The 24,777-nt window shown below is 47.6% G+C and overlaps 2 protein-coding genes across 2 annotated transcripts in view; one reads left to right on the forward strand and one right to left on the reverse strand.

The window, feature by feature from the left end:
- Window positions 1-998: 998 nt before the first annotated feature.
- CALML4 (calmodulin like 4) lies at window positions 999-12,744 on the forward strand. The gene is given in 6 exon segments (XM_017513595.2): window positions 999-1,118; window positions 1,121-1,168; window positions 1,263-1,293; window positions 7,531-7,671; window positions 9,329-9,517; window positions 12,504-12,744. Coding segments are annotated over 6 exon segments (612 nt in total). The 5' UTR covers window positions 999-1,013; the 3' UTR covers window positions 12,602-12,744.
- A 3,050-nt stretch (window positions 12,745-15,794) lies between these two features.
- Window positions 15,795-24,777, reverse strand: part of PIAS1 (protein inhibitor of activated STAT 1) — a 140,480-nt gene continuing 131,497 nt past the window's right edge. Inside the window, exons 13-14 of the mRNA XM_017513592.1 lie at window positions 23,619-23,656; window positions 15,795-19,754 (exon numbers count right to left, since the gene is read on the reverse strand). Of these exons, the coding sequence (XP_017369081.1) occupies window positions 19,461-19,754; window positions 23,619-23,656 (332 nt within the window). The 3' untranslated portion in view covers window positions 15,795-19,460. The remainder of the gene's footprint in view (window positions 19,755-23,618; window positions 23,657-24,777) is intronic.

Below are 24,777 nucleotides of genomic sequence, written 5' to 3' on the forward strand. Positions count from 1 at the left end.
CTGGGCAGTGCAGCCCCTGGCCAGCACCCACTCGCACCTGGGCTGGGGGCCTATTGTAGGGCACACCCGTGCGGCCACACCTGCTACTTGTGAGCCGGACCCTGGGTGTAGAGCCCCATTGACTTCAGCTGTGGACAAAGGCCTCATGCTCCAGAGAAATGGGATCTCAAGGGGAAGAACCCAGGGGAGCCTCGAAACCTGCCCGCATTTCCTCCTATGTGGGGGAGGGGAGTGGCATGAACCCCAAAAGGCTTGGGAGCCTCAGCAGCTTCTGTGGAAGGGGTAGGGGCTAAGGATGGGGAGAGGAAGGAAAGGAAAAAAGGGGCAGCCTTCCTGGCCAGGGTAACCGGCACTAAGAGGCCTCACCCCAAGCCCCTGAGAAGCCTGCGGTGGGGCCGGAGACTCAGCCTAGGCCCCTACCCCACCCTTAAATTCCCTGCAACTGACACAGGCTGGGAACCGGCTGTGCACCGGCCACTTGACTCTGCCAACAGCTCTGTAATTCAGCGGGTGAGGAAACTGAGGCACAGACAGAATGACTGGCCAGTCACTCAGCAAGTCAGCAGAGGGGAGGACTGAATGCCAGCCTGAGAGCACGGAAGCCTGTGTTCCCTGCAATACCGACCCCCCCGCCTGCGGGCCCCGCCGCCCATCTCTGAGTTGGGCCGAATTGGAAGGGTTCCCTTCCTCCTCCAAGATGGTGGGTGAGGAGCCTTCCATACGACAAGGCTGTAAAGTGCCCTACTCCAGCAGCAGCTTGATGGCGTCCCTGCTGAGTCCCAGGAGAGAGAGAGAGAGAGAGGGCCAAGGGCCCCCTCTCTGAGTTTCCCTGACCCCTTCCTGGAGTCCAGGGCTCCCAGGAAGAAACACTGGCATTTGTCCCTTTGCTTTGGCTTCTGGGGGAAGAGACCCCGAGCCCAGGGAGTGCCTTCTGCAGCCCCATTTCCTCAAAACTCCAACCCGACCAGGTGGCGGGGCATTGGCCGTGCTCAGGAAGCTGGAACCTGACCCTGATGGCGTGGGGCCCAGTCTCCATAGCAGCCGAGCATTTATTACCCGGGCCTCCACCCAGCTTGGCAGACTTTAGACTTGAGGCTGGAGGAAAGGGAACTGAGAACTCGGTTCTGGGAGCAGCAAGCCCACGGGTGGCAGCCGGGGCCCCAGGATGGTGAGTGAGGGTCTGTGTCCGCCTGGCCAGGGCGGGGGGCCTGAGCCTCAGATGGAGCCCTCCCCTGACAACTGTTTTCCTTTCTCTGCTGCAGGCCAAGTTTCTTTCCCAAGACCAAATTAACGGTAGGTTAGGTTTGTTCTTTAATTAGCAACTCAGCAAAATATGGGTCTCATTAGGCAATTTGTTCTGCCTATGTTTTCATGGTGGGAGGGAAGGTGGCTGGGGGAGAGCTGGGCCCACCCACGGGGTCGAGAGCTGCAGGGAGGCTGCCGTCGGTGGGGTAGGGGTCAGGGGTAAGCCTTCAAAATAGAAATATGGCTTTATACTTGTCAGAGTGATTTACAAGCCAGGGTGTCAACACAGAGCTCACTAGGTGTCCCTCCAGAACCTGACCAGTTGGATTTGGGGACTGAGGGAACTGGGGATGGAGAGAGACCGTTAAAGGTATGGCTAAGGCTCACACCTGTAATCCCAACACTTTGGGAGGCAGAGGCAGGCGGATCACAAAGTCAGGAGCTCAAGGCCAGCCTGACCAACATGGCGAAACCCCGTCTCTACTAAAAATACAAAAATTAGTCAGGCATGGTGGCATGTGCCTGTAATCCCAGCTACTCGGGAGGCTGAGGCAGGAAGGAGAATCGCTTGAATCTGGGAGGCGGAGGTTGCAGTGAGTGGAGATGATGCCACTGCACTCCTGCCTGGGTGACACAGCAAGACTCCATCTCAAAAAAAAAAAAACTCTGGCTGACAGGGAAGGAGGAGAGGCTTTGTAGTTGAGACAGAGCACAGAGGCCAGGTCTGCACTCTCCAGCAGGACGCATCTCTCTGGCCTCAGTCTCCTTATCTGTAAAATGGGGGGTCCACTGAGCCCCTCTGCCCTGGCACCAAGGCTGGTTTGGGCATGAACACCTTATTCCCTGGGTCCCCTACTCTGCCAGCCCCTGACCAGGCTTCAGTTTCACACCGTGCAGAGTTCTGTTTCCACAAGGTCAAGAGCAAAGAGTTGGGTTACAAAGAACTCTAGGGCCCAGACCTGGACGGGGGAGCCTCACGGCTGCAGCCCCCTGCACCTGCTCCTTGAGGATGTGACCCTGAACTCGTCCCAAGAGTGGACATCAGTGGGCTGAAAGGCCCCCTAGGAATCCCCATTCCTGCAGGTCCCTGGTGAAACGTTGCCTTCTCAATGAGTCCTTCGCTGGGACTGCAGATACAATTAGAGGCACCCTGTGATCCAGGGCAGGGGCCTGAGAGCCCAGCCAAGTGGGGTTAGGGTTTCCTGGGCCAGGGTTCCAGAGTTCTGAGTATTCCGAGCTTGGTCTAGAAGGGCAGGAATTGTGAGCTCCAAGCAGCACCTCCACGTAGACCCTTGGAACGCTTTATCCCAAGAGGAGGGCCAGGGCAGGAGCAGGGGCTTTTAAAACACAGGGCCTGGGGCAGCACCCTCTTGCCCAGATGTAAAGGTGATACTGAACAGCGGACTGAGGGCTGGAGTCCAGCTCTCAGCCTCAGCATCCTTCCACCCATGCCTGGTTTTGAGGCTCACTGACCCTCCCTCCTGGGACAGCCAAAGCTCCTAGACGGGAAGAAGGTAATTTCTCTTTGCATCCCAGTATCTGACACCAAGAAAGTGGCCGCCAATGTTAAATGAATGTGTGGAAGATTGGACGGGGTGACCTGGTGAAGTGGGAAGACAGGGGCTCTGGAGGCAGCAGCCCTGAGGCCTGATCACCCGTGAGCCTGTTTTCTCACCTGTGAAGCAGGGATCCACCACGTCACCAGGCTGCTATGAGCTAGGGACAGAGGGGGATAATGTCAGTTGCGTGCTGAACACTGGGCTGGGCACAGCCGGGTGTCACCCACATGTCGGGTGGGGCTGCCTCACTGCAGCTAGCAAGAGCCGTATTTTTAGAAACCTTGCATGCAGGATGTTAAAACCAGCCATTACTAAATAATGTAGGATCAAACAATGTTTCAATCCCTACATCTATCTATACAAAAAGAGAAAAAGCCCTATTGTGATCCACGGAGCTGGAGATTTGAAAGAAGTTTCAATTTAATGAATGTATTTGGTAGAAGGGTGAGAAATAGTTTAACAGTGGATCACATTAGCTTTAATGACCATTCATTCATTGGAAAAAGAATTGCACTCATTGGCATGCAGCTTCATCTGTCACACCATGGTTGAATCAAAACCATAGCTTGGCAGTGGATCTAAGAGTTGGCAAAACTTGGGCCGGGTGTGGTGGCTCACATCTGTAATCCCAGAACTTTGCGAGGCCAAGGCAGGTGGATCACCTGAGGTCAGGGGTTTTAAACCAACCTGGCCAACACAGTGAAACACTGTTTCTACTAAAAATACAAAACTGGCCGGCACATTGGCTCACGCCTGTAATCCTAACACTTTGGGAGGCCAAGGCGGTTGGATCACCCGCGGTCAGTTCAAGACCAGCCTGACCAACATGGTGAAACCCTGTCTCTACTAAAAATACAAAAATTAGCTGGGCGTGGTGGTAGTGTAATCCCAGCTACTCAGGAGGCTGAGGCAGGAGAATCACTTGTACCTGGGAGAAGGAGGTTGCAGTGAGCTGAGATTGCACCACCGTAGTCTGGGTGACAAAAGCATGACTGTCTCAACAACGACGACAACAAATTAGCCCGGTATAGTGGTGCGTACCTGTAGTATCAGCTACTTGGGAGGCTGAGGCAGGAAAATCACTTGAACCTGGGAGGTGGAGGTTGCAGTGAGCTGAAATCGTGCCATCACATTAGCCTGGACAACAAGAGTGAAACTCTGTCTCAAAAAAAAAAAAGAGGTGACAAAACTCCTTTGTGGTAATTAAGTTGCTAGATGGAATTTATTTATTTATTTGAGATGGAGTCTTGCTCTGTGCATGGCATGATCCCTACTGATTGCAACCTTCACCTCCCAGACTCAGGGGATTCTCCCACTTGTCTCCTGAGTAGCTGGGACTACAGGCATGCGCCACCACACACAAAATATTTTAAAATATTTTGCAGGCATGAGGTCTGGCTCTATTGTCCGGTTTGCTTTCGTACTCCTGGGCCCAAGTGATACTCCTGCCTCAACCTCCCAAAGTGCTGGGATTACAGGCATGAGCCACTGCGCCCAGCCCTGGATGGAATTTATAATAAAGAATAGTGGGCCAGGCGCGGTGGCTCACGCCTGTAATCCCAGCACTTTGGGAGGCCGAGGCGGGTGGATCACGAGGTCAAGAGATCGAGACTATCCTGGTCAACATGGTGAAACCCCGTCTCTACTAAAAAAATACAAAAATTCAGCTGGGTATGGTGGCGTGTGCCTGTAATCCCAGCTACTCAGGAGGCTGAGGCAGGAGAATCGCCTGAACCCAGGAGGCGGAGGTTGCGGTGAGCAGAGATCGCGCCATTGCACTCCAGCCTGGGTAACAAGAGCGAAACTCCGTCTCAAAAAAAAAAAAAAAAAAAGAATAGTGCACATTTCCTTATTATTTGTAAATTGTGTGCTACACGCTTTGTACAGTGCAGAGTACACAAGTACATACGTGATTAGAGCAGGTTGTTAAACTATCTAGCACAGCTGGTGTTATCCTAGGCAATGGAGTCTCACTCAGTCTCCAGGCTGGAGTGCAGTGGCACGACCTCGGCTCACTGCAGTCTCTGCCTCCCGGGTTCAAGCAATTCTTCTGCCTCAGCCTCCCGAGTAGCTGGGACTACAGGCACGAGCCACCACACCTTGCTAATTTTTTGTATTTTTAGTAGAGACAGGGTTTCACCATGTTGGCCAGGATGGTCTCCATCTCTTGACCTCGTGATCCGCCCGCCTCGGCCTCCCAGAATGCTGGGATTACAGGCATGACCCCGCTGGGCTGGCATTTGCATTTTCAAAGAGAAGACTTAAAGGGGATTTTTAATCCAATTCATTTAACCCAATTAATCCTTTCATTCAACAAATGTTTGTGTCCTTTCTTTGTGCCAGCCCTGTTCTGGGCACTAGAGATACAACAGTGAACACAAAGACAAAATCCCTTCCTCACAGGAGGGGGTCACCGTCAAGGGAGGGGAGGACGCAAAGGAAAACAGTGAAATAGATTCGCTAGTGTGTTAAAGGGTAACCTGGCAGGAGAAAAAGGAAGGAGAGAGGGAGGTGGGGGGAGAGTGGAGAGGGGGTGGAGGAAGGAGCCAGCAGGAAGCCCAGCTGGGTCTCCAGCACCGTGTTGTCTTGTTCTAGTGTAGTAATTCCTGGTTCAGATCTTGCCTTCCAGCTCTTTAGAGGCATCTGAGGCAGGGAGATGGCACCTATTTGATGTGAAGCTTTGTTAGGAGGCGGGCCTCTATTTGAGCCCTGGCCCTGCTGGTGGCAAGGACCTGTCATAGGCCCCAGTGACTGACAGAGCTCGTCAGGGAGGGGTGCAGTGCACCCATCTGCACAGCCAGGCTAATTCTGGCCCCCAAGGGTGCGATGAGCAGCTTCCAGCACAGATCAGGCAGGGACAGCGGCGGGCCTTGAACCTACCCTCACCTGGGGGCAAACCCAGACAGAAAGACAAGGTGAGGGTGGCCCTGAGAGGTCCCCAGGAGCATCCCCTGCGGTGCGAAGGTTAAGCTCTGTGCTTGGGGCAGCCCTCTCTCTCGGTTCCCCTGATGTGAGATGGCATTGTCCCCTCTGGCACTGAGCCCTCTTACAGGCAATTGGGTTTTGTGGGAACAAAAGCTGGGGTCTTTGGCCAGGCTCTGGCCCTGCTTCCCCTGGGCCTCTTCAGCCACCGCCACCTGGTCCTGTCTTTGGTTTGCCCCTTCAGAAGCTCAGGCTCTGGAAAGTTCTGAAAGGGCAGGTAGGTGGGGCTGGAGTTTTCCTCTCAGTCTCTCCACAAAGGCCGCGAATGTGTCTCTAAATGGTACATGGCAATCTGCCTGTCTTTAGTGGCCCCCCCTGAAATCCTAGACATGAAAAGCTACCAGGGAGGCCTGAGTGCCTTAATGAGGGAATATGAAGGGACCTCTGGTCTGGGCTGGGAATCTGTGGGTGGGGGGGTCCTTCTGCATCCTCCTTCACCCTGCTGCACGCAGTGCTGTCTGCCCTGGAGGGGAAGGCAGTGTGGTCTGGTGGGCAGAGCTGCCCTTCGGGAGCCTGGGTGCCCACAGCCAGGCTCTCAGTGTTCAATGCCCTGTGTGCACATAGGAATAAGAGGGGGTTCACGGCAGGTTGTGGGGATGAAGCGAGGCCCTGAGGGTGGAGTGCTCAGCAATGCAAACTGTCATTGTTGCTGACATCAGCTAAGGGGCTGATGTCCAGGCCTCTAAGGACATACCTGGGTGGCGTGAGAAGCAGGAGACAGAACAGAGCCCTGAGCCCCAGGCTGGGAGAGCCAGCGTGGGGCCACTGGGTTCCCACGGCTCCAACCGCAGGCCCGGGTGCCTAGTCTGAGTTGAACAAGAATCTCCCTGTCCTGATGGCAGCCCCACCTACCCCCAAATCAGATGCTCAGTCAGTGGGGTCCAGGGACTTTTCCTGAACTCTCAGCTGACCTTCCTGAGCCTCCCATGGCCAGAGCTTGTGGGATAGCTATGTCAGGCCGGGAGCCCTTGGCTCTAGCTGCCTTCCACCTCCACCACCTACTGAGGAAGAAAGGGCTTCAGTCCCTGGGAGAACTTCTCAGCAGGACCCCTTGAAGTCTCTAAGAACAGGGTCAGGGCCCGAGTCCAGGGACAGCTTGAGAGTCAACAGCCTGGAAGCCAGGGCAGGGGCAGCAGGCTCAGAAATGCCCAAGCTGCAATGGTGACAGTGATAAGATCACCACTCTCTGCTGGGCCTCCTGGATTTCTGGCCCTCACAGTAATCCTGAGCCTTTATTATTCCCATTGTCCAGAAAAGTTGTGTTTGCAGAGGTCCCCTGGGGGTCTGGACGTCCTGCTGTGGATTCTTGCTCTCTCCCATGGGCCATGGAGGGGCACTGTCCTGGGAGTTCTAGTCCTGTGGGTTGGCAGGGAGGAGGAGGGAGAAGGGAGAGAGCGGGTAGGGAGGAGGGGACAGGGAGCCAGATAAAACACAGGACACCCAGTTAAATTAGAATTTCAGACACACAACAAATACTTTTCCAGTGGAAGTATATGTCCCTATGCAAAATTTGGGACACACAATAAAATGTACCCAGTGATGATCTGAATTCAGTTTAACCTGGGAGTCCTGTATTTTCATTTGCTATGTCTAGCACCCTTGGGAGGGGAGGGGAGAGAGGGATGGAGGGAACGGGCAAAAGGAAGGGGAAGAGAAAAGAGAGAGAAGAGACCCAAGGACGGGGAGGTTGGCGTGGGCAGAGAGTGACCAGACGCTGCTGACCCTCCCTCTGGGCTGTGTGCAGAATACAAGGAATGCTTCTCCCTGTATGACAAGCAGCAGAGGGGGAAGATAAAAGCCGCCGACCTCATGGTGGCCATGAGGTGCCTGGGGGCCAGCCCGACACCAGGGGAGGTGCAGCGCCACCTGCACACCCACGGGATAGGTGAGTGGTGGGGGAACAACGGGGAGGGGGGAGGGGCCGGCGGGTGGGTACAGACAGTAGAGGTGTGGACAGCTGAGTGTGAGGGGCAGGTGGCAGGGAGGCCTCCTGGGGACCCAGCTGTGGCAGCCCCAGACCAGGAGCACTGCAGCTCACTTGGGCTTTCTGGAATCCTCCTCGCAACCAGTGACATCTCACAGACCTCAGGATCTAGGAATTCTAATAGACTTATCAAACCCAGGCAAAACTGCGCTGACAGTGATCCCAATGTTGTTTTCATAGAAACATTTCCTTTTGTTGAATATTTGCCATGTGCTTAGCTCCCAGAACCCGATGAAGTAGGCACTCTCCTAACCCCACTTTTTTTTTTTTTGAGAGGGTCTCGCTCTGTTGCCCAGGCTGCAGAGCAACGGTGCGATCTCAGCTCACCACGAATTCTGCCTCCCAGGTTCAAGTGATTCTCCTACCTCAGCCTCCCAAGTAGCTGGGATTACAGGCGCCCACCACCACGCCTGGCTAATTTTTGTATTTTTAGTAGAGACGGGGTTTTGCCATGTTGGCCAGGCTGGTCTCGAACTCCTGACCTCAGGTGATCCGCCTCAAAGTGCTGGGGTTACAGGCATGAGCCACTGCGCCCGGCTTGTTTCCTGTATTTTCACCAATGAGAACATATACAGCTTTTCATAATCAGAGACAAGTTTTATGTTTTGTCATGTTTTTTCTAAGAAAATAAGGAGTTGTTTCAGAGGCTGGGGTAGCTGTTTGCATTGGGGGCTGGACACTCAGGAAGGAGGGACTGGCCCCGGGGAAGGGAGGTCCCCTGGGAAGAGCACTTGAACCAGAGCCCAAAGGCCAATGTTCAGTCTCAGGCCCCAGCTTCCTCATCTCAGGGGGGTCACTGCCATCTACCAGGGTTACCAGAGGCCCCACTAGAGAATACCTGCAGTGGCGCTGGGAGCCCGCCCTGGGGCAGGCCATGCTGGGCCCAGGCGAGCCTGTGAAGGCTTGCAGCCTGGCGATGGGGTGCTCAGAGGTCTGATACCTGAGATCTCCCAGGTCCAGCTCCAAAGGGGTGGTGGTTTCCTTGATTTCTGTCTCTCCTAAACAAACAGGAAGTAGTAGTGGGGGAAGTTTTGATTTCCTGCAGTGACATCCAGGCCAGGGCTCGTGAAGGAGGGGCTTGGGTGGAGGCTGCAGTGAGGGGAGGCAGGTGAGCAGCCCAGCCTGGGACCGAGGCTTGAGGCCCAAGTGGGGCCACTGACCCATCCCGGTAGTTGTGCTGTGGTGGTTGCTGAAGGTGGAGCGGATGACACAGGGACCTGTTTCCCTGCAGTTCAGGGCAGGAGGGAGGCACTAGAAGGGAGTAGAGGAGCCCAGTGCTCCATCTGTGGATGGGACCCTGCACTCTGAACTTTGGGGCGACGATAAGCATTGTCACAGAGGACGTTGCTGAAATGAAGAATGTCCAGCCCGGTGAGGGGCCCGTGGTAGGAAGTCGGTGGGAGGGGCTGCATCCTCTTCACTGTGACCACTCCTTGCCACATCCTGCTGCTCCCTGGTCAGGGGCCCTTGAACCTGCTGTGCGGGTCCCACAGGAGGCCAGCTGGCTTCCCAAGAGCCTTTCCCTCTGCTCACTCTTCTGTGTTTGCGGGTTTCCTAGATGGAAATGGAGAGCTGGATTTCTCCACTTTCCTGACCATTATGCACATGCAAATAAAACAAGAGGACCCAAAGAAAGAAATTCTTCTAGCCATGTTGATGGCAGACAAGGAGAAGAAAGGTTACATCATGGCATCCGAACTGCGGTCAAAACTCATGAGGCTGGGGGAGAAGCTCACCCACAAGGAAGGTAACAGCCTGGGGCCTGTTTCCCAACAGTCGGAGGGGATTAGGGGGTTGGGAGGAGGGCACCACCAGGGTTGTGCAGACCACCTCCGCTGCTGCACACACAGGAGACTGTAAACAGATGCCATGCTAGGTGGGTGCTGGACTGGAGCCAGGGGAACAACCAGAGGGCCTGGAGGGGTGCAGGGTGAAGGGGCATCCTGGAGGAAACCCAGCTGGGACCCCACAGGGCAGGGCAGCTGGAGCAGACAGTCCAGCCTCCCACTGTGTTCAAGCTCTCACTGTGGGGCTTCATCTAGTGCATAAGACCCCTGGGAGCACAATGCTGCCTCTTACTGATAAAGCAGCAGGGGGAGTGAGCAGCTCCCCAGCAGCAGCGCCAGGGGCGAAGGCAGGCCTAGACGTCCCTGCCCCTCCTCCCATCACAGCATTCTCCCAAGTTGCTGCTGAGGTTGAGTTTCCAAATTGAGGTGTTACTTTGCTCCCTTTCCTCCAGACTCAGGCTGCTCTAAGCTCTTCCAGAAGGGGGCTCCATGGGGAACTTTGCCCGGACAGTTGGAGAACTGCAAAGACAGGTGGGGCTCCTGGTCCCAGAGCCCCATGAAAAGGGGTCTTTGCTTTGCACCTTCCTGCAGCCCAGCAGGCCTTCCTGCCTCAGAGCAGGACAGGCCTGGGGTCTTCTAGGAAAGCCCTTTGTCCACCGTCAAGGGGATCCCCACGCTGGGCCTTGTGCAGCCTTTGTTCTTCCAGCCTGCACACCCTTCTGCCTAACTGGCAGCAGCCAGCCTGCTCTGCCTGAGGCGAGGGCCCCTGACCCCGGAGCCTGGGCTTTCTAGTTAAGCTTCCCTGCTTGCCTGTGGTTGAGACAGGAGAGCTGGGCTTGGCCACAAGTAGGTGCTGAAAAGAGGCTTCAAAATGACAGACTTTCATCTCTGGTCAAATCACAATAAACCACTGCAGGAGTGGTTTGAGGCGGTGGTTGGACTCCTGAGTGTTGGGAGACCTCAGGTGAGTTTCCTAACCCCTCTCTCACCTCACTTCCCTTGCTGGAAATGAGGGTGCAGTAGGTGACCCCTCAGGTCACTCCCGGCTACCACTCTACAAATCAGTGTGCACAGATTTTAGCTGACACCACTAAGGCACAGCATAGTTTAAAAACGGCCTGACATGCAAAAATGAGCTGGGCGTGGTGGTGCATACCTGTAGTCGCTACTTGGGAGGCCGAGGCAGGAGGATTGCTTGAACACGGCAGGTGGAGGCTGCAGTGAACTGATCTTGTGTCACTACATTCCAGCCTGGGCGACAGAGCAAGACTTTGTCTTCAAAAATAAATACATATATATATAAACAGTCACCTGACAGCAGGCTGGGTCTCCGTACCCTGCTTTTCTAGGCTCACCTCTCGTGGCTGTTTTCATTTACATGGACAGGGAAGACATGGGCCATCCTTCCCTCCCATGATCCCCCTAGGACTCTGCCCGGCCCTCTAGGCAGCAGGTGGAGTGAGCAGAGGAAGCATGCCTGCCTTATTTCTGTGGGCTAATAATCTCCACCTAAAGCAACACCGTGGACTCAGACTACATACATCTCCCATAACCAGCAGAGGAAGGTTTCGCAGAAACCATGTGTTCCAGACCAGCAGGGACACCGAGTTCCCTTCCACTTGCCACAGGAGACAGGAAGGATGATACCAGCGGCAGGAATCCTTTTTCTGGACGATTGAAAGACAATGTTCAGTTTGATTAAAAAGCATCCTTGGAACGGCCGGAGAAGGCTGCAATTGAAGCCTTCTCTTCCTGACGCCTGGGACGGGCTGACTTCAGCACTTTGGCTTTTTATGGGTCTTTAAAGTGAGACGGAGTGAGAGGCTTATTCTACTCAGGTGTCCTCAGACTCGGCACCTGGATAAGTCCTGTCTCTCGCCCACGTGGGAAGAGGCTGCAGTGACTGGCCTTGGAGCTGATGTTGTTGGCCCGTCCCCTGGGAGGGTTTTAACCAGCTGGCTGATTGTAGACGCTTCTCCACAGAATGAGATGAGTTACAGTGCCCTCGACATTCTCCCAATACTCAGAACTACTGTCGGCTTAGGCACAAGGCATGGGTAATTATACTTTTGAGAAGGACGGTCAAGCAGAGAATCGCGGGATTTTTTCTCACTGCCTGGAGGTGTGTGGAGAGCGTCCAGACCTGGGAAGCTGACACAGCAGTGAGACTTCTTCTGCAGAAGGATGAGGCTGGGCTGAAGAGCCAGGGTACATTGGCCCCAAGAGGCTGCTGTGGGGAAGACAAGCTGAAACAGCTCTTGCTAATGCCTGGGACAAGCTAGTATTTTACCCCAGGAATCCAGAACCAGAAGAAACAGGCAAATGAACTGATTTTTTTTTTTTTGGAGCGAGGGAGAACAATGGCAGTTTTGTATGCTGTGAGCTCTCCACACAGTTGGATTTATTTTTCTCTCATAATACCCCCATTCCCCAAACACACTTTTTTTAGAGGTGATGGTAGCAGACACTGCTTGTCACTAAGTCCTCTCTTGGGGTGGTGAAGAGCACTGGCTTGGGGGGAAGGCAGGCAAGTGAGGGGCAGGCCGAAGCCTGGGGCTGCGGAGGACGTCCGCTCTGCCTGGAAGCTGAGCTGTGGAAGGTAAAAAACTCCAGGCCAAAGGTTTCTAGAAATCCAGGCACAGAGGTCATATTTTCATGAAAAAAATAAAAATAAAAGCACAGAGTGGCATCAGTGACCGAATCCTTACCAGTACACCTCCCTACTCCCTGCCCCTGCAGAAAGCCTGATGGGCTCAAAATGTTATCAGTGGCTTAGGAGGGCAGGGGTAGGTTGTCCCTTTCTGTTCAGATTTACTTCCTGGTCTATGGGAGTAGTTAACTGGACACTCAAGAAAGACCTCAGGGGAGCCCCAGTCCCCAAAGAACTCAACTTTTTTATAATGGAGCATTAAAGCCAAACTGAAAAATTAATGTGATTTTTTGCAGTGGATGATCTTTTCAGGGAAGCAGATATCGAACCTAATGGCAAAGTGAAGTATGATGAATTCATCCACAAGATCACCCTTCCTACACAGGACTACTGAAGGAGAACGCAAGTGCCTCCCCTGGACCTGAAAACTTGGAGCGATTCATTTTTAAAAAGAAAACTGTTGGGCCAGGCACGGTGGCTCACTCCTGTAATCCCATCACTTTGGGAGGCCGAGGCAGGTGGATCATGAGGTCAGGAGTTTGAGACCAGCCTGAGCAACATGGTGAAACCCTGTCTCTACTAAACATACAAAAATTGGCTGGGCGTGGTGGCGTGTGCCTGTAGTCCCAGCTGCTCCGGACGCTGAGGCAGGAGAATTGCTTTGAACCTGGGAGGCGGAGGTTGCAGTGAGCTGAGATCGCATCACTGCGCTCCAGTCTGGGCAAAAGTGTGAGATTCCGTCTTAAAAAAAGTCTTCTTTTCATCTGGGGGAGATGGCAAACACAGCAGCAAGATGTTACCCAACTGTAGCAGAGAATAACTAGCAACCATAATAGATGATTTCATCTATGGTAGGAGCAGATCTTTAATAAAGATTTGTATTGATTTTAGTTAACTACCACGAGTCCTCCCCTTTCCAGCATGGAAGGGGCCTGCGGTTTGCAGTCCAGCCTGGATTCTAGTCCTGGCTCTCCGCTTCCCACTGTGTGACTTTGGGCAAATCATTTTGCCCCTCAAAGCCTCAGGGCCCTCACACAAGCTTGACTCCCACTTCTTACCTCATGGGGCCCATTGAGGAAGGACTGAGCTAATGACTTAAGGGCAATCTACCAAGAGACTTACTGTGTATTTGGGGGCCAGATCCACCTTCCACATTTCCAAGATGAAGCCAGTGCTAGCTGAAAAGCAGCAACGAACAAAAAGCTAAAACCCTTATGACAATTCTTGCAGTGCCACAGGCCCATTTACAAATTCTCATTTCCATCTCAACAGATACAGTGACATAGCTCAGGCTGTTCATTCATCAACAGAGTCCAGAGTGAAAACACATGCTACAATGAGGCAGCATCAGCTGAGGGTGGCAGGAGTGATCTACTTTACACCCCACACCAAAGGGAACCAGATGTGAGCTGCTGCATTCACTGACCTTGCAGGGCTGGAGAAGGGGGGCTTCCAATGCTGTGAGAAATTCGAGCTGTCCCCTGGGCTCTGTTATCAGGCAGCAAGGTTCCAGGACGGTCTGCTCAAGTGGCCCACACTGGTCATAGCCTTAAGCCACTTACCCAGGACTTATGGAGAGAAATAAAGGGATGTAACAGGCAATGGCCAGGGTCCAATAGTCCTGAAAAACAGTAGTGGGAACACTTAGGCCTTCTGGGAGTCGATATAGCTCTAGTGGCCTTGAGTGAGTTACACAGCCAGAAGGTGCCAGGCTGGTGTTGCCAGAGATTCAGAGGTGCCCATACACTTGTCAACCCTGTGGGTCATTTGCAGTGCCAGCAGAGTCCTAAAAAGGGATGGAGTGCCACACCAATATGGGTGGGGGTACAGGGCTCCAAGGACAAAGATTTTCAACCATCTGATACATACATACATACATACATACATTTGTATGCATCAAAAGTGGGTTCTCCAGGCTGTGGCTTTGTCTAGTGGTACCGCAGAGGCTAAAGCAGAAGAAAACCAAATCAAAAAAGGTGTGTGTCCTTTGGGAGGTTGTACAAGACACAATCTTTCACTAGGGACTGGGCACAGGGAAAACTGCAAGCAACAAGAATCACAGTGTGAGCACAACTGTCTCAACAATGCTGTGTGGCTTCAGGCCCAAACAAGGCCCCAAGGAAGGAGACTCATTTCCCCAAGTGTAGTTGCAAAGGGAGTAAGTAGGAGCTCCTAGGAGCCACAGAGAAGAGCTTTGTGAAGTGAAGGTGGATGACAGGCAGTAAACGGCCCAAATGCCACCTACATGAGGTTGTGACCATCTATCTGGCTGGGATGCCCAGGTCCGCAGTGCAGGAGCAGTTTTGTGGGGTCTGAGATTTCTAAGGTTTGGCTGCCTTCTTTAAGAATACAAAAACAGCCGGACGCGGTGGCTCAAGCCTGTAATCCCAGCACTTTGGGAGGCCGAGGCGGGTGGATCACGAGGTCAAGGGATCGAGACCATCCTGGTCAACATGGTGAAACCCCGTCTCTACTAAAAATACAAAAAATTAGCTGGGCATGGTGGTGCGTGCCTGTAATCCCAGCTACTCAGGAGGCTGAGGCAGGAGAATTGCCTGAACCCAGGAGGAGGAGGTTGTGATGAGCTGAGATCGCGCCATTGCACTCCAGCCTGGGTAACATGAGTGAAACTCCGTCTCAAAAAAAAAAAAAAAAAAATACAAAAACAGAAATGCACAATTTGTGGGGCCACTCCCAGGACCATAGCAAGTGAGGGGTCCTGGTGCTTAAACTTCATTACCTCCATGGTAAATCCACCAGAGGTCTGGTGAGACCTTGGTACCCAGAGAGAACTGCTGTCACTTTCCAGCAAAGCTCAAAGGTCCTAGGCCCACACCCCTCTTGAGCTCCAGTCATGGACATTAGAAAGTAAATCCTACACAGCCAACCTGGACTACCAAAGATTAGATGGGAGGTAGATACCAATGATTTAGATGGGTCAGGAAGAGCAAGTCCTGGCTACAACGAATGAGGGTACATCCTGTCAAAAGTTTATTTCTGTATTTAATCACTGAATGGTCCCAGTATGGTTTTAAAGCAGATTTTATGAATCTCATTTGCCTAACAGGGACCTGAAGTATAGCTTGCCAAAAGCACACAGCTGGTGTGGAATGGCTATTAGAACCTGGGGCTTCTCTTCACTGAGTCCCCGCTCCTAATTAAGGGGATTCAGTGGTCTAGAGTTGAAGATCCTGTGAAGTGTTCTGATTCAAACCTTACCTGAGGAAAAGTCTTTTCCACTACTCCTGTCCTGGTTTCAAGCTCACTCCTGAAATTCCAGTTGGTTCCTCTAGCACCTAGTGTTGCTTACAAAAAGGCCACAGTGCTCTTAGCATTCAAACTGCAGATACAAACAGATTTATACTAAACAGACGCTGTGATTTAGTACAGAGCTAGCCATATTTTAACAAGAAACAGAAATGATGGTTATATATTCATTACTTACCTCAAAGCATGCTGCAAGAAAATTAAGTTACTTGTCATGCTTTGAAATCTCTGGATGAAAGGTGCTTTGGAAGGACAAACCATTATCACCTGTCTCAGGACTGTCCCCTTGAATACCCAGCAGTGTTATTACAGACGACAAATTAACTGAAGGCTTTTCTTTTATTACATCTAAAGAGCTCTACATAAACAGGTAACATTCAATAGGTAAACAATTTTTTTTCCAATGCATGTAATAAATATTTTCACTTGGTACTTTTATACAAACTGACATTGTCTACTATACATTTTTAAAAGCCATTTTACTGGTTTGGCATGCGGTGTGGAAATTCTAAGAGAGAAAGTTTTAAGGCAATGAATCACAGGTTTCAGTTCATGGAATTTACGGTAACTTTATCTGTTATGTACATTTCCCCTTTGTTAAGCGATTAACAGCAGCACACTCTGGGACCACCAGCTATTTTCCCTCCCTCCTTCTGAAATCTAAGCTTTGTGTCTAATTAGAAAACAGAATTCAACATATACTGATAAAACAAAATTCTTACTAAAATAATTTCAAATGTGCTTTAAAAAGTTCTGAAGATCTTGAAAGTCTTATTTAAAATCGAAACTGTTTTAAAAACAATGCTCTTTCCATATTAGAGTTAGGATATATTTTCATTCCATTTCAGACACTTGACTCAAAGGAAAATCTGCCAATCAATCAGATTTTTCAGAGCTTATGTGAGTCTTTCCTAAGTCAGTAAAGATACAGAATTGTGATAATGTCTAAAAAATTAGTAAAGCAATTTTAATGCTCAAAATAAATTAACCAAGCATGGCATGGTTCTGGTTCGGATTTTTTTTAAAAAGATGTATCCAATAATGCCCACGAAGTAATTAAAAGCCACTTTAACTCTGCTAGTCAAACAGCTATTTTATCAAAGATGTGTGCATACAGATGTATATATATACATAATATATACACACAGAAAGCACTATACAAAAGCAAACATATGCATACCTACTATGAACGGCCAAGGCAAGGGGGATGATGGCAACTTGACTAGATTCTGAGAACTGCTATTTGTCCACAGATAGCGTGTAAATGTTGGCATGGGTTGGGGAGTGAGAGTGGGTTAAGAAAAAAAGAGACGAAGTGACTATGTGCTTTTCTTTAAAGTTAGGAGTTAAAGACATAGTGCATGACTCTACTAGTAATTAGTAGAGATCATGAAAGTGTGATTGATATTGACCATGAGACCAACAGAGTGACAACTATTACTTAATGCAACATTCTGGAAAGTCAACAACTGATGGAAACAGACTCCTCACAGGGTGGAATGAACTAAAATTAAGACAACTGATTGGTTACCTTCTCCTGTGGAGACATGACCAAAACCCACTGAACAGATGTTTATTTCTCCCTATTACCTGTTCTTCTCTTAGGTTGGTATAACGTGGGACACTGAGAGAAATTAACCCTCTCTACAACTGGGCTGAAGAAAGTAGAGGGATATATTTTCAACTGGATCATTCAAACGGTTTGTAATTCAGCATCATACACAAAGTTATTGATCGGAATTTTGAGTCTACTAACGATGACAGATTAAAAAACAGGAAGAAAACTATTCACTTTACCTAAGGCAGCTGAATTAGTAAAAGTGTTTCCTAGTGCAATGAAAACCAGCAAAAAATCCCCACAATTTTAGCAATTTCTACCCCAATCCAAATTTAGACACAAATTATGGTACTATTAGAAATCAGCCTAAATTAATATGACATTTGCTCACTGTAACACCAGATTCATTAAAAAACGTTAACTGTTTCCTGGTTAACTGACAATCTGTTTTGTTTTTGTTTTTGTTTTTTTTTACTGCAAATTGTTTTATGACTATAACTCAGCCATTTGTGTGTGGAATACACATGCGTAGGGGAAGACTATGAAACTCACTTGTTACTCACACACACTTGTTTATAAATACATATATACACACACACATATACATATCAACACCAGCTTTTTTTTTTTCCAAAATTCAAGTCAACAATTTAGTGGCAGAGAGATGCTATAAAAACATTTTTAGATGCCACACAGTCATGTGAACCATTAATTTTATCATACAACTGAAGTATAGCCATCTTGAGTTCTACCTGGATTAAAGTTGATCATTTTGTTACCAATGCAAGGTTTAAAACTACAAGTCTATACACAGAAGTGGTCCTTCATCAGCTCTGAGAACATTAACAGTTGTGAGAAGAAAATCCAGTCTGGAAAACCAGCAATCGTTACACCCCTTATCTTTTCTGTTAAACCTGCATTCTCAGTCAACTAAAAAATACTTTCCATACCTGAGAACATCAGACGTTCTCTGATGAGGATTTTGGAACATAAATAGAACCACTTTTCCTTCCCCTCAACCCATATTTCTCTCCTGAAAAACAGTTTTCAATATATTTACATATTCCATGATGAATAAGAGTAGATTAGACTGATTCATGAATTCTAAAAAATTGACTTTCCTATGTCATACTTGTTAAAAGGTGAAGAAAAAAATAAACAAGGTAGATAGGCTAATAAAATAGGCATACTCAGAACCAGAGAGTAAAAACGACTAACGGTCAAACACATCTTGAATTTTGACGGTTTATCAAATAGTAGACTTCTACACATTGACAAGTGTGGTGCATTGTACTTTCCAAACAATTTATTTTTAGGATAACTGACGGTGTATCTTTCTTTCTCAGGTGATGTAACGTTACCTCTGTCAGCTGCACAAAACACCTGACAGGGCTTTCTAAGCTATTTTTACTTCCTACTTTGGTATGAAGATCTTACATGAAAACTTGTTACTCTGTAGCCAATAAAAGCAGGTATTCACAGACTTGGTTTAAATACACAATACTGGCAATCCAGATTTAGAATAAAGAACTAAAGTGTATTATTCATAGGTCGGCTACGCCTACTCCTTACCCAGACGGCTTTACTCCAATATCTCTAAAACATATTCTCAGGGGGTTTTAGAGATATTTAAAACAGAGCAAATAAGAGAGAGTATGTGATGGAGAACATGCAATTGGGATAGTTGATAAAGATGCTCACACGTGAGTTCAAGACCTTCAAAGCACTCTGAAAGAAGCAAGCAACTGATTATATTAACTGAATGCACACTCGGGAGGAGAGGGAACAGTGATGACAGAAAAATACATACAGACGTACACAATGAACACACACCCACGAGCCATGTCCTGAAAATACATAGGGAATGCAGTGGGACAGATGAGCTTTATAACTTAAGGCTGGATAAAATCTGCACACACACACACACACAAACAGAATCCAAGTCTGTTGTTTTCAGAAAATGGAAATCAAACTACCCCCCCACCCCCTCCCCACAACAAAGAAAAGCCCACAATTTAAAACTTCATACATGCAATTCCTTTTCTGTTATTGCAAATAAAATAATGCCATTGAAGTAAAATAAAACCCAAACCATAGGACAAATGATGAAAAATCTTCAGAATCCAGAAAAAAATGAACTGAAGGTGGTTTGTGGTGAAGGTGGCTTATTTTTTCTTTTCTTTCCTTTTTTTTTTTTTTTAAACAAGTGTTTTATCACACAGGCAGTCTTAGATTTATATACAAAAGTAAAACTGAAAATATAGTTTTGTTCTCTGTACATTTCTTTTAATTTTTTCCCTAAAAAAAGGAAAAAAACACGCTTGTATACTTTTCTAAACAGAGTAAGGTAAAACAGAGCACAAAGTTCTCTTCTTTCTGCCAAGTTCATTTGATCTGGGGTGGGGAAGGGAGCAGCAGGGCCTGGGAATTAGTCCAATGAAATAATGTCTGGTATGATGCCAAAAATGGATGCTGTGTCCGTGCTGTTCCTGTTTGTGACAGTGTGGCTATGGCTCTCCCTTAGGCTGTTGGAGGAAACCAGGCTGCTGTTACTGCCACTACTGCTTCCATTGGTGGTTGGCAGAGAAGTACTGCCTCCTGCACTTAACTGATCAAGAAACATCTGTGAGGAGGTGTACGGAAAAAACCGAGAGGAGTGCAGGAGGTCTTGATCGTCTGAAACTGCTGCTGCTGCAGCGGCAAGCAAGGAGGTGTTGTAATGCTGGGGGGGACAAGAGACACAGAAATGTTAACGCCACTTCTAAATTCATACATTTTTCCTCGGCAGAACAAAGCCTGAAATCGAGTATCTAGTGTTTCTGAAATATTTAGTAAGACATTTTGCAAAATCAAATGGCCTTATAGGACTAGAGCATTCATCTTGAAAAGACATTTTGGTATCTGAAACTGGAAGAAAAACAAAATAAAAATTTTATGGTTTTTTTGTTTTCATTGGTATCGCAAGCAATTATCAATTCTATTCCCAAGAAGCATAAGCTCAGAAGCAGCAGGAGGAGCAGACGGTCCACCCTCATGCTAGTAAGGAGCTACTTAGCCAAGAAATCTATCAGTCAATATGACTCACTGCCCTGTTTCTTTATAAAACAGTACTGGAAACCAACACTGTTCTTACTATATACTCAAGCACCACTGAAACTAGGAATTTTTATTTAAATTTTAAAGCCGTAACAATAATGGGTATGATTACTCTAAATTTTCCAAGGAAGTTTATTCTTTCTCCTGGCTATGCATTATACTTTTAAATACAGTCATGCGTCGCTTAACGACAAGGATGTGTTTCGAGAAATGCGTCGTTAGGCGATTTTGTGGTTGTGCAAGCATCACAGAGCGTGCTCACACGAACTTAGGTGGTACAGCCTACTACATACCTAAGCTCTGTGGTCTGGCCTATTGCTCCCAGGCTACAAACCTGTACAGCATGTTACTGTGCTGAATGCCGTAGGCAACTAACACAACGGCAAGTATGTGTGTATCTAAACACAGAAAAGGTAAGTAAAAATATGGTATAAGAGATAAAAAAATGATACACCTGTACAGGGCACTTACCATGAATGGAGCCTGCAGTACTGGAAGTTGCTCTGGGTGAGCCAGTGAGTGAGTGCTAAGTGAATGTGAAGGCCTAGGACATTATGTACACTACTGCAGCCTCCATAAACACGACACTGTGGCTACACTAAACATGTTAAAAATACTTTTCTTTCTTCAATAATAAATGTGTTAATAAATATTTTTCTTTCTTCAATAATAAAGTAAAATTAGTTAGCTAACTAATTTTACTTTATAAACTTTTAAAATTTTTAAAACTTTGACTCTTGTAACAACAATTTAAAACACAAATACATTGTATAGCGTACAAAAACATTTCCTTCTTTATATCCTTATTCTACTTTTTTCCCCCTATTTTTAATATTTCTAAGTATTTTTTTGCTTTTTTTGTTAAAACCGAAGACACACAGAACACATCAGCCTAGGCCTCCACAGGGGAGGTCGGGGTCATCGATATCACTGTCTTCCACCTGCACGGCTTGTCCCACTACCCGGTCTTCAAGGGCAGTAACATGCATGGAGCTGTCATGTGCTATGACAACAATCTTCTGGAATACCCACTGAAGGACCTGCCTAAGGCTCTTCTTAAGGAGGTGTCAGTCTTTTCAGAAATATGTCCATGGTTAGGCCGGGCACGGTGGCTCACACTTGTAATCCCAGCACTTTGGGAGGCCAAGGCGGGTGGATCACGAGGTCAAGAGATCGAGACCATCCTGGTCAACATGGTGAATCCCCGTCTCTACTAAAAACTACAAAAAATTAGCTGGGCATGGTGGCGCGTGCCTGTAATCCCAGCTACTCAGGAGGCTGAGGCAGGAGAATTGCCTGAACCCAGGAGGCGGAGGTTGCGGTGAGCCGAGATCGCGCCATTGCACTCCAGCCTGGGTAACAAGAGCGAAACTCCGTCTCAAAAAAAAAAAAAAAAGAAATATGTCCATGGTGTTTTGCTTGGTTCTTTTCTACATCACAGATTTGCTTGGAAGCAGATAATGCGCCACAAACATTCCTCTCTATTAATGAAAACCTTTCAGTGTTGGGGCCCATGTTTTTAAATTTCTTAAGGAGCTTGTTGAGTTCTGCAAAAGCTTCTGCTAAGCCCTTCACTGTGAATTTTCCTGGAGTTTCTTTTTTGTCTCATGCAATTTCCTTTTCTCTTGCGCCTTCTTTAGCTGTGTGTTCTGTTACAGTTCCAACAGCTTCTCATTAGTCAATTCCTTGGGAACCGCCTCTAGGAGCTTCTCAATGTCATCCTCAGCAACATCTAGGTTAAAGTTGTTTGCCATCTCAGCCACAGGCTTGTTGATTTTTGCAACCTCTTTATCCTTAGTAGATCCTTTGAAGTCATGAACAAACTTCTTCAGTGCCTTCTAGATGTCATTCATATACTCCTTGGTGACACCACTCCATGCCCAAGCAAGGACCTTTCCTGATGCAGTCACAGCTGTTGTAATCCTTCCAGAACTGCACTGGTGTCTTCTCAGTGTTTTTTTCAGTTGCAGCAGTAGTCTGGGCAAAGATCCTCCTCAGGATCTTTTAATAGGACTTAAAAGCTGCTATAATGCCTTGATTCATTAGTCGGATCAAAGAGGTGGTATCTGAAAGGAGACACAACAGTTTGATACTGGGATGATCACCAACCAAATGGGGATGTGTGGAAGCATTATCAACAATAAGCATCATCTTGAAAACTATGTTACTCTCCAAACAGTGCTTCTCCAAGACCACATCCTGGAAGAAGAGCTGGGTTATCCATGACTTCTTATTGCTCCTGTAGTACTCGGGCAGTATGTGCTTACTGATATGCTCGAAGGCTCTGGGGTTCTCACTGTGCCAGATCACAAAGGGTTTCAATTTGTAGACTGCAACATTGCCCCAAGTGAGACTGTTATATAGTCCTTAAAAGCCTTGAAACCTAGCATGGACTTGGCTTCGTTATAGATGAAAGTCCTTTTAGGCATTTATTTCCAGAATAGGGAGGTTTCATCCAGATTGAAGATTTGTCTGGCAAGTAATTTTCCTCCATAATCAGCTTATCTAGAGTTTCTAAAAATTCTTCAGCTGCCTTCACATCTGCACTTGCAGACTCTCCACTTTGATATTATATAATGAATAATGATTCTTCAATCGTTTAAATCATCCAGAGCTAGCAGTAAATTTAACATCGTAGCTGGGTCCAGCCTTTTCTTTCAAAATTGTAAACAAACATTTTGCTTTGGCCATGATCACTATGGTGCTGAGAGGGACATGTTTCTGTGTCTGGTCTTCAGTCCAGGTCACTACAAGTTTCTCCACACAGGCCCTTCTTGAATTTTTGTTAGACTTGTTGCCTTCAAGGAAGCAGATCCTTTAACAGCTTCTGTTACTTTGTTCTTGTTCATTAAGATTGTAGCTGTGTTAGAATGGGACTGCCTGATTGGTGAGCAATAATCATCACTGATTTTCTACTTTCATAATCCTTAATCATTTTTAATTTTGTTTCCATGTCAATCACTTGATGTGGCCTCTTACTGGGAACATTAGCTGTGGATTTTGTATGCTTAGGGGCCATGATGAACAAAACAAGACAAGATTAAATCAAGAACAAGAGAAAAATGATGCGACCAAGAGATGTGGCAAACATGGGGATGTATGAGGCTGTCCTGGCATAACATGGCATACTGTTTTACAGCTAACTTAAAGTAAGTAGAAGTACACTCTAAAATAACAACAAAAAATATAGTAATTGCATAAACCAGTAATACAGTTGTTGATGATCGTTATATTGTACCTAATTCTATGTGCCATCTCTTTACATGACTGGCAGCAAAGTAGGTTTGTTCACGCCAGCATCACCAAGAACATGTGAGTAAGGCCTTGTGCTGTGATGTTACCGTGGCTATAATTAATTGATGGGGGAATTTTCAGCTCCATTGTAATCTAATGGAATGCATGCATGGGCTGTCATCGACCCAAAAATGTCATTATGCGGCGCATGACTGTATTTTTAATGTACAATTAAAGTAAGTTTTTCATAACATACCTGATTGTCTCCTGATAAGAAAGGGAAAAAATCTAACCCTGTGGAAGAAAAAAATATTTTATTTAAAAAAAATAAACAAAGGAAAAAATTCTTCCAAATGCCCCAATACTTCAAAAACAAATACAAGTCTTAAATGCTATGTCACTCAGAATTTTATTTAAACATAAAGAGTTGAGCTAAACATTTTATGTCTCTCCCACTTCTACATTACTAAAGCTGAAAACTAAGCTTTGGCAATGATTTGTCTTCTCTGTGACTCCATTTCGGGTGCTGGGGCCACTACTGCTCTGTCAGATCTAACACTGATCCTTAAACTGGCATACTGCTTTTAACAAATGCTCTCATTGACTCCTCTTAAGGAAACTTTCAATATATTCTAAATTGCTCCTCACAAGCACTTCATGAAATATGTAATTATTTTTGCTCTCATTTTGCAGGCAAGGAAGTTGAGAGTTAGGTTAAGTAAGTTGTAGCACAGATTTTTCTCTTTCTTAAATTTGCTCATTTGCTATCAGGTCCAACTGACAGACTCTGCAGAGGCATTTGTGTGCCTGAAAACTGGCTATTACATAACACGCAACAGCCCTGATGCCTGGCTGCTTGGGATTCACTGCAAGCAGGCCCCTTCCTATTCACATTCTTGTCTAGATCACCCAATGTGTAATGCGATGAAGAGCAAGTAAACAAGCATGTATTAATGCTTCACTATGATATCTAAACTTGGGGAAAAGTAAAACAAGCAGAGGTAAATATATTACAACACCACAGATAATCTGGGCATCTACCTACTGTATACATTATAACAGATTACAACATGAGGGCCTACAAAATGCATAGCACCATGGCTCTTGATAGTGACAGTGTGTTTCATGCATGTAGAAAAAAGGTATAGAAAGGTATCTAACCAACTGTTAAGAGTAGCTGTAACTGGCCAGGCACGGTGCGCAATGGCTTGCACCTATAATCCCAGCACTTTGGGAGATGGAGGTGGGTGAATTACCTGAGGTCAGGAGTTCGAGAACAGCCTGGCCAACAACATGGAGAAGCCCCATCTCTACTAAAAATACATAATTAGCTGGGCATGATGGCGCATGCCTGTAATCCCAACTACTTGGGAGGCTGAGGCAGGAGAATCACTTGAACCCGGGAGGCGAAGGTT

Source organism: Cebus imitator, unplaced genomic scaffold (assembly GCF_001604975.1).
Source record: "Cebus imitator isolate Cc_AM_T3 unplaced genomic scaffold, Cebus_imitator-1.0 Scaffold496, whole genome shotgun sequence".
In the NCBI taxonomy this organism is placed as follows: domain Eukaryota; kingdom Metazoa; phylum Chordata; class Mammalia; order Primates; family Cebidae; genus Cebus; species Cebus imitator.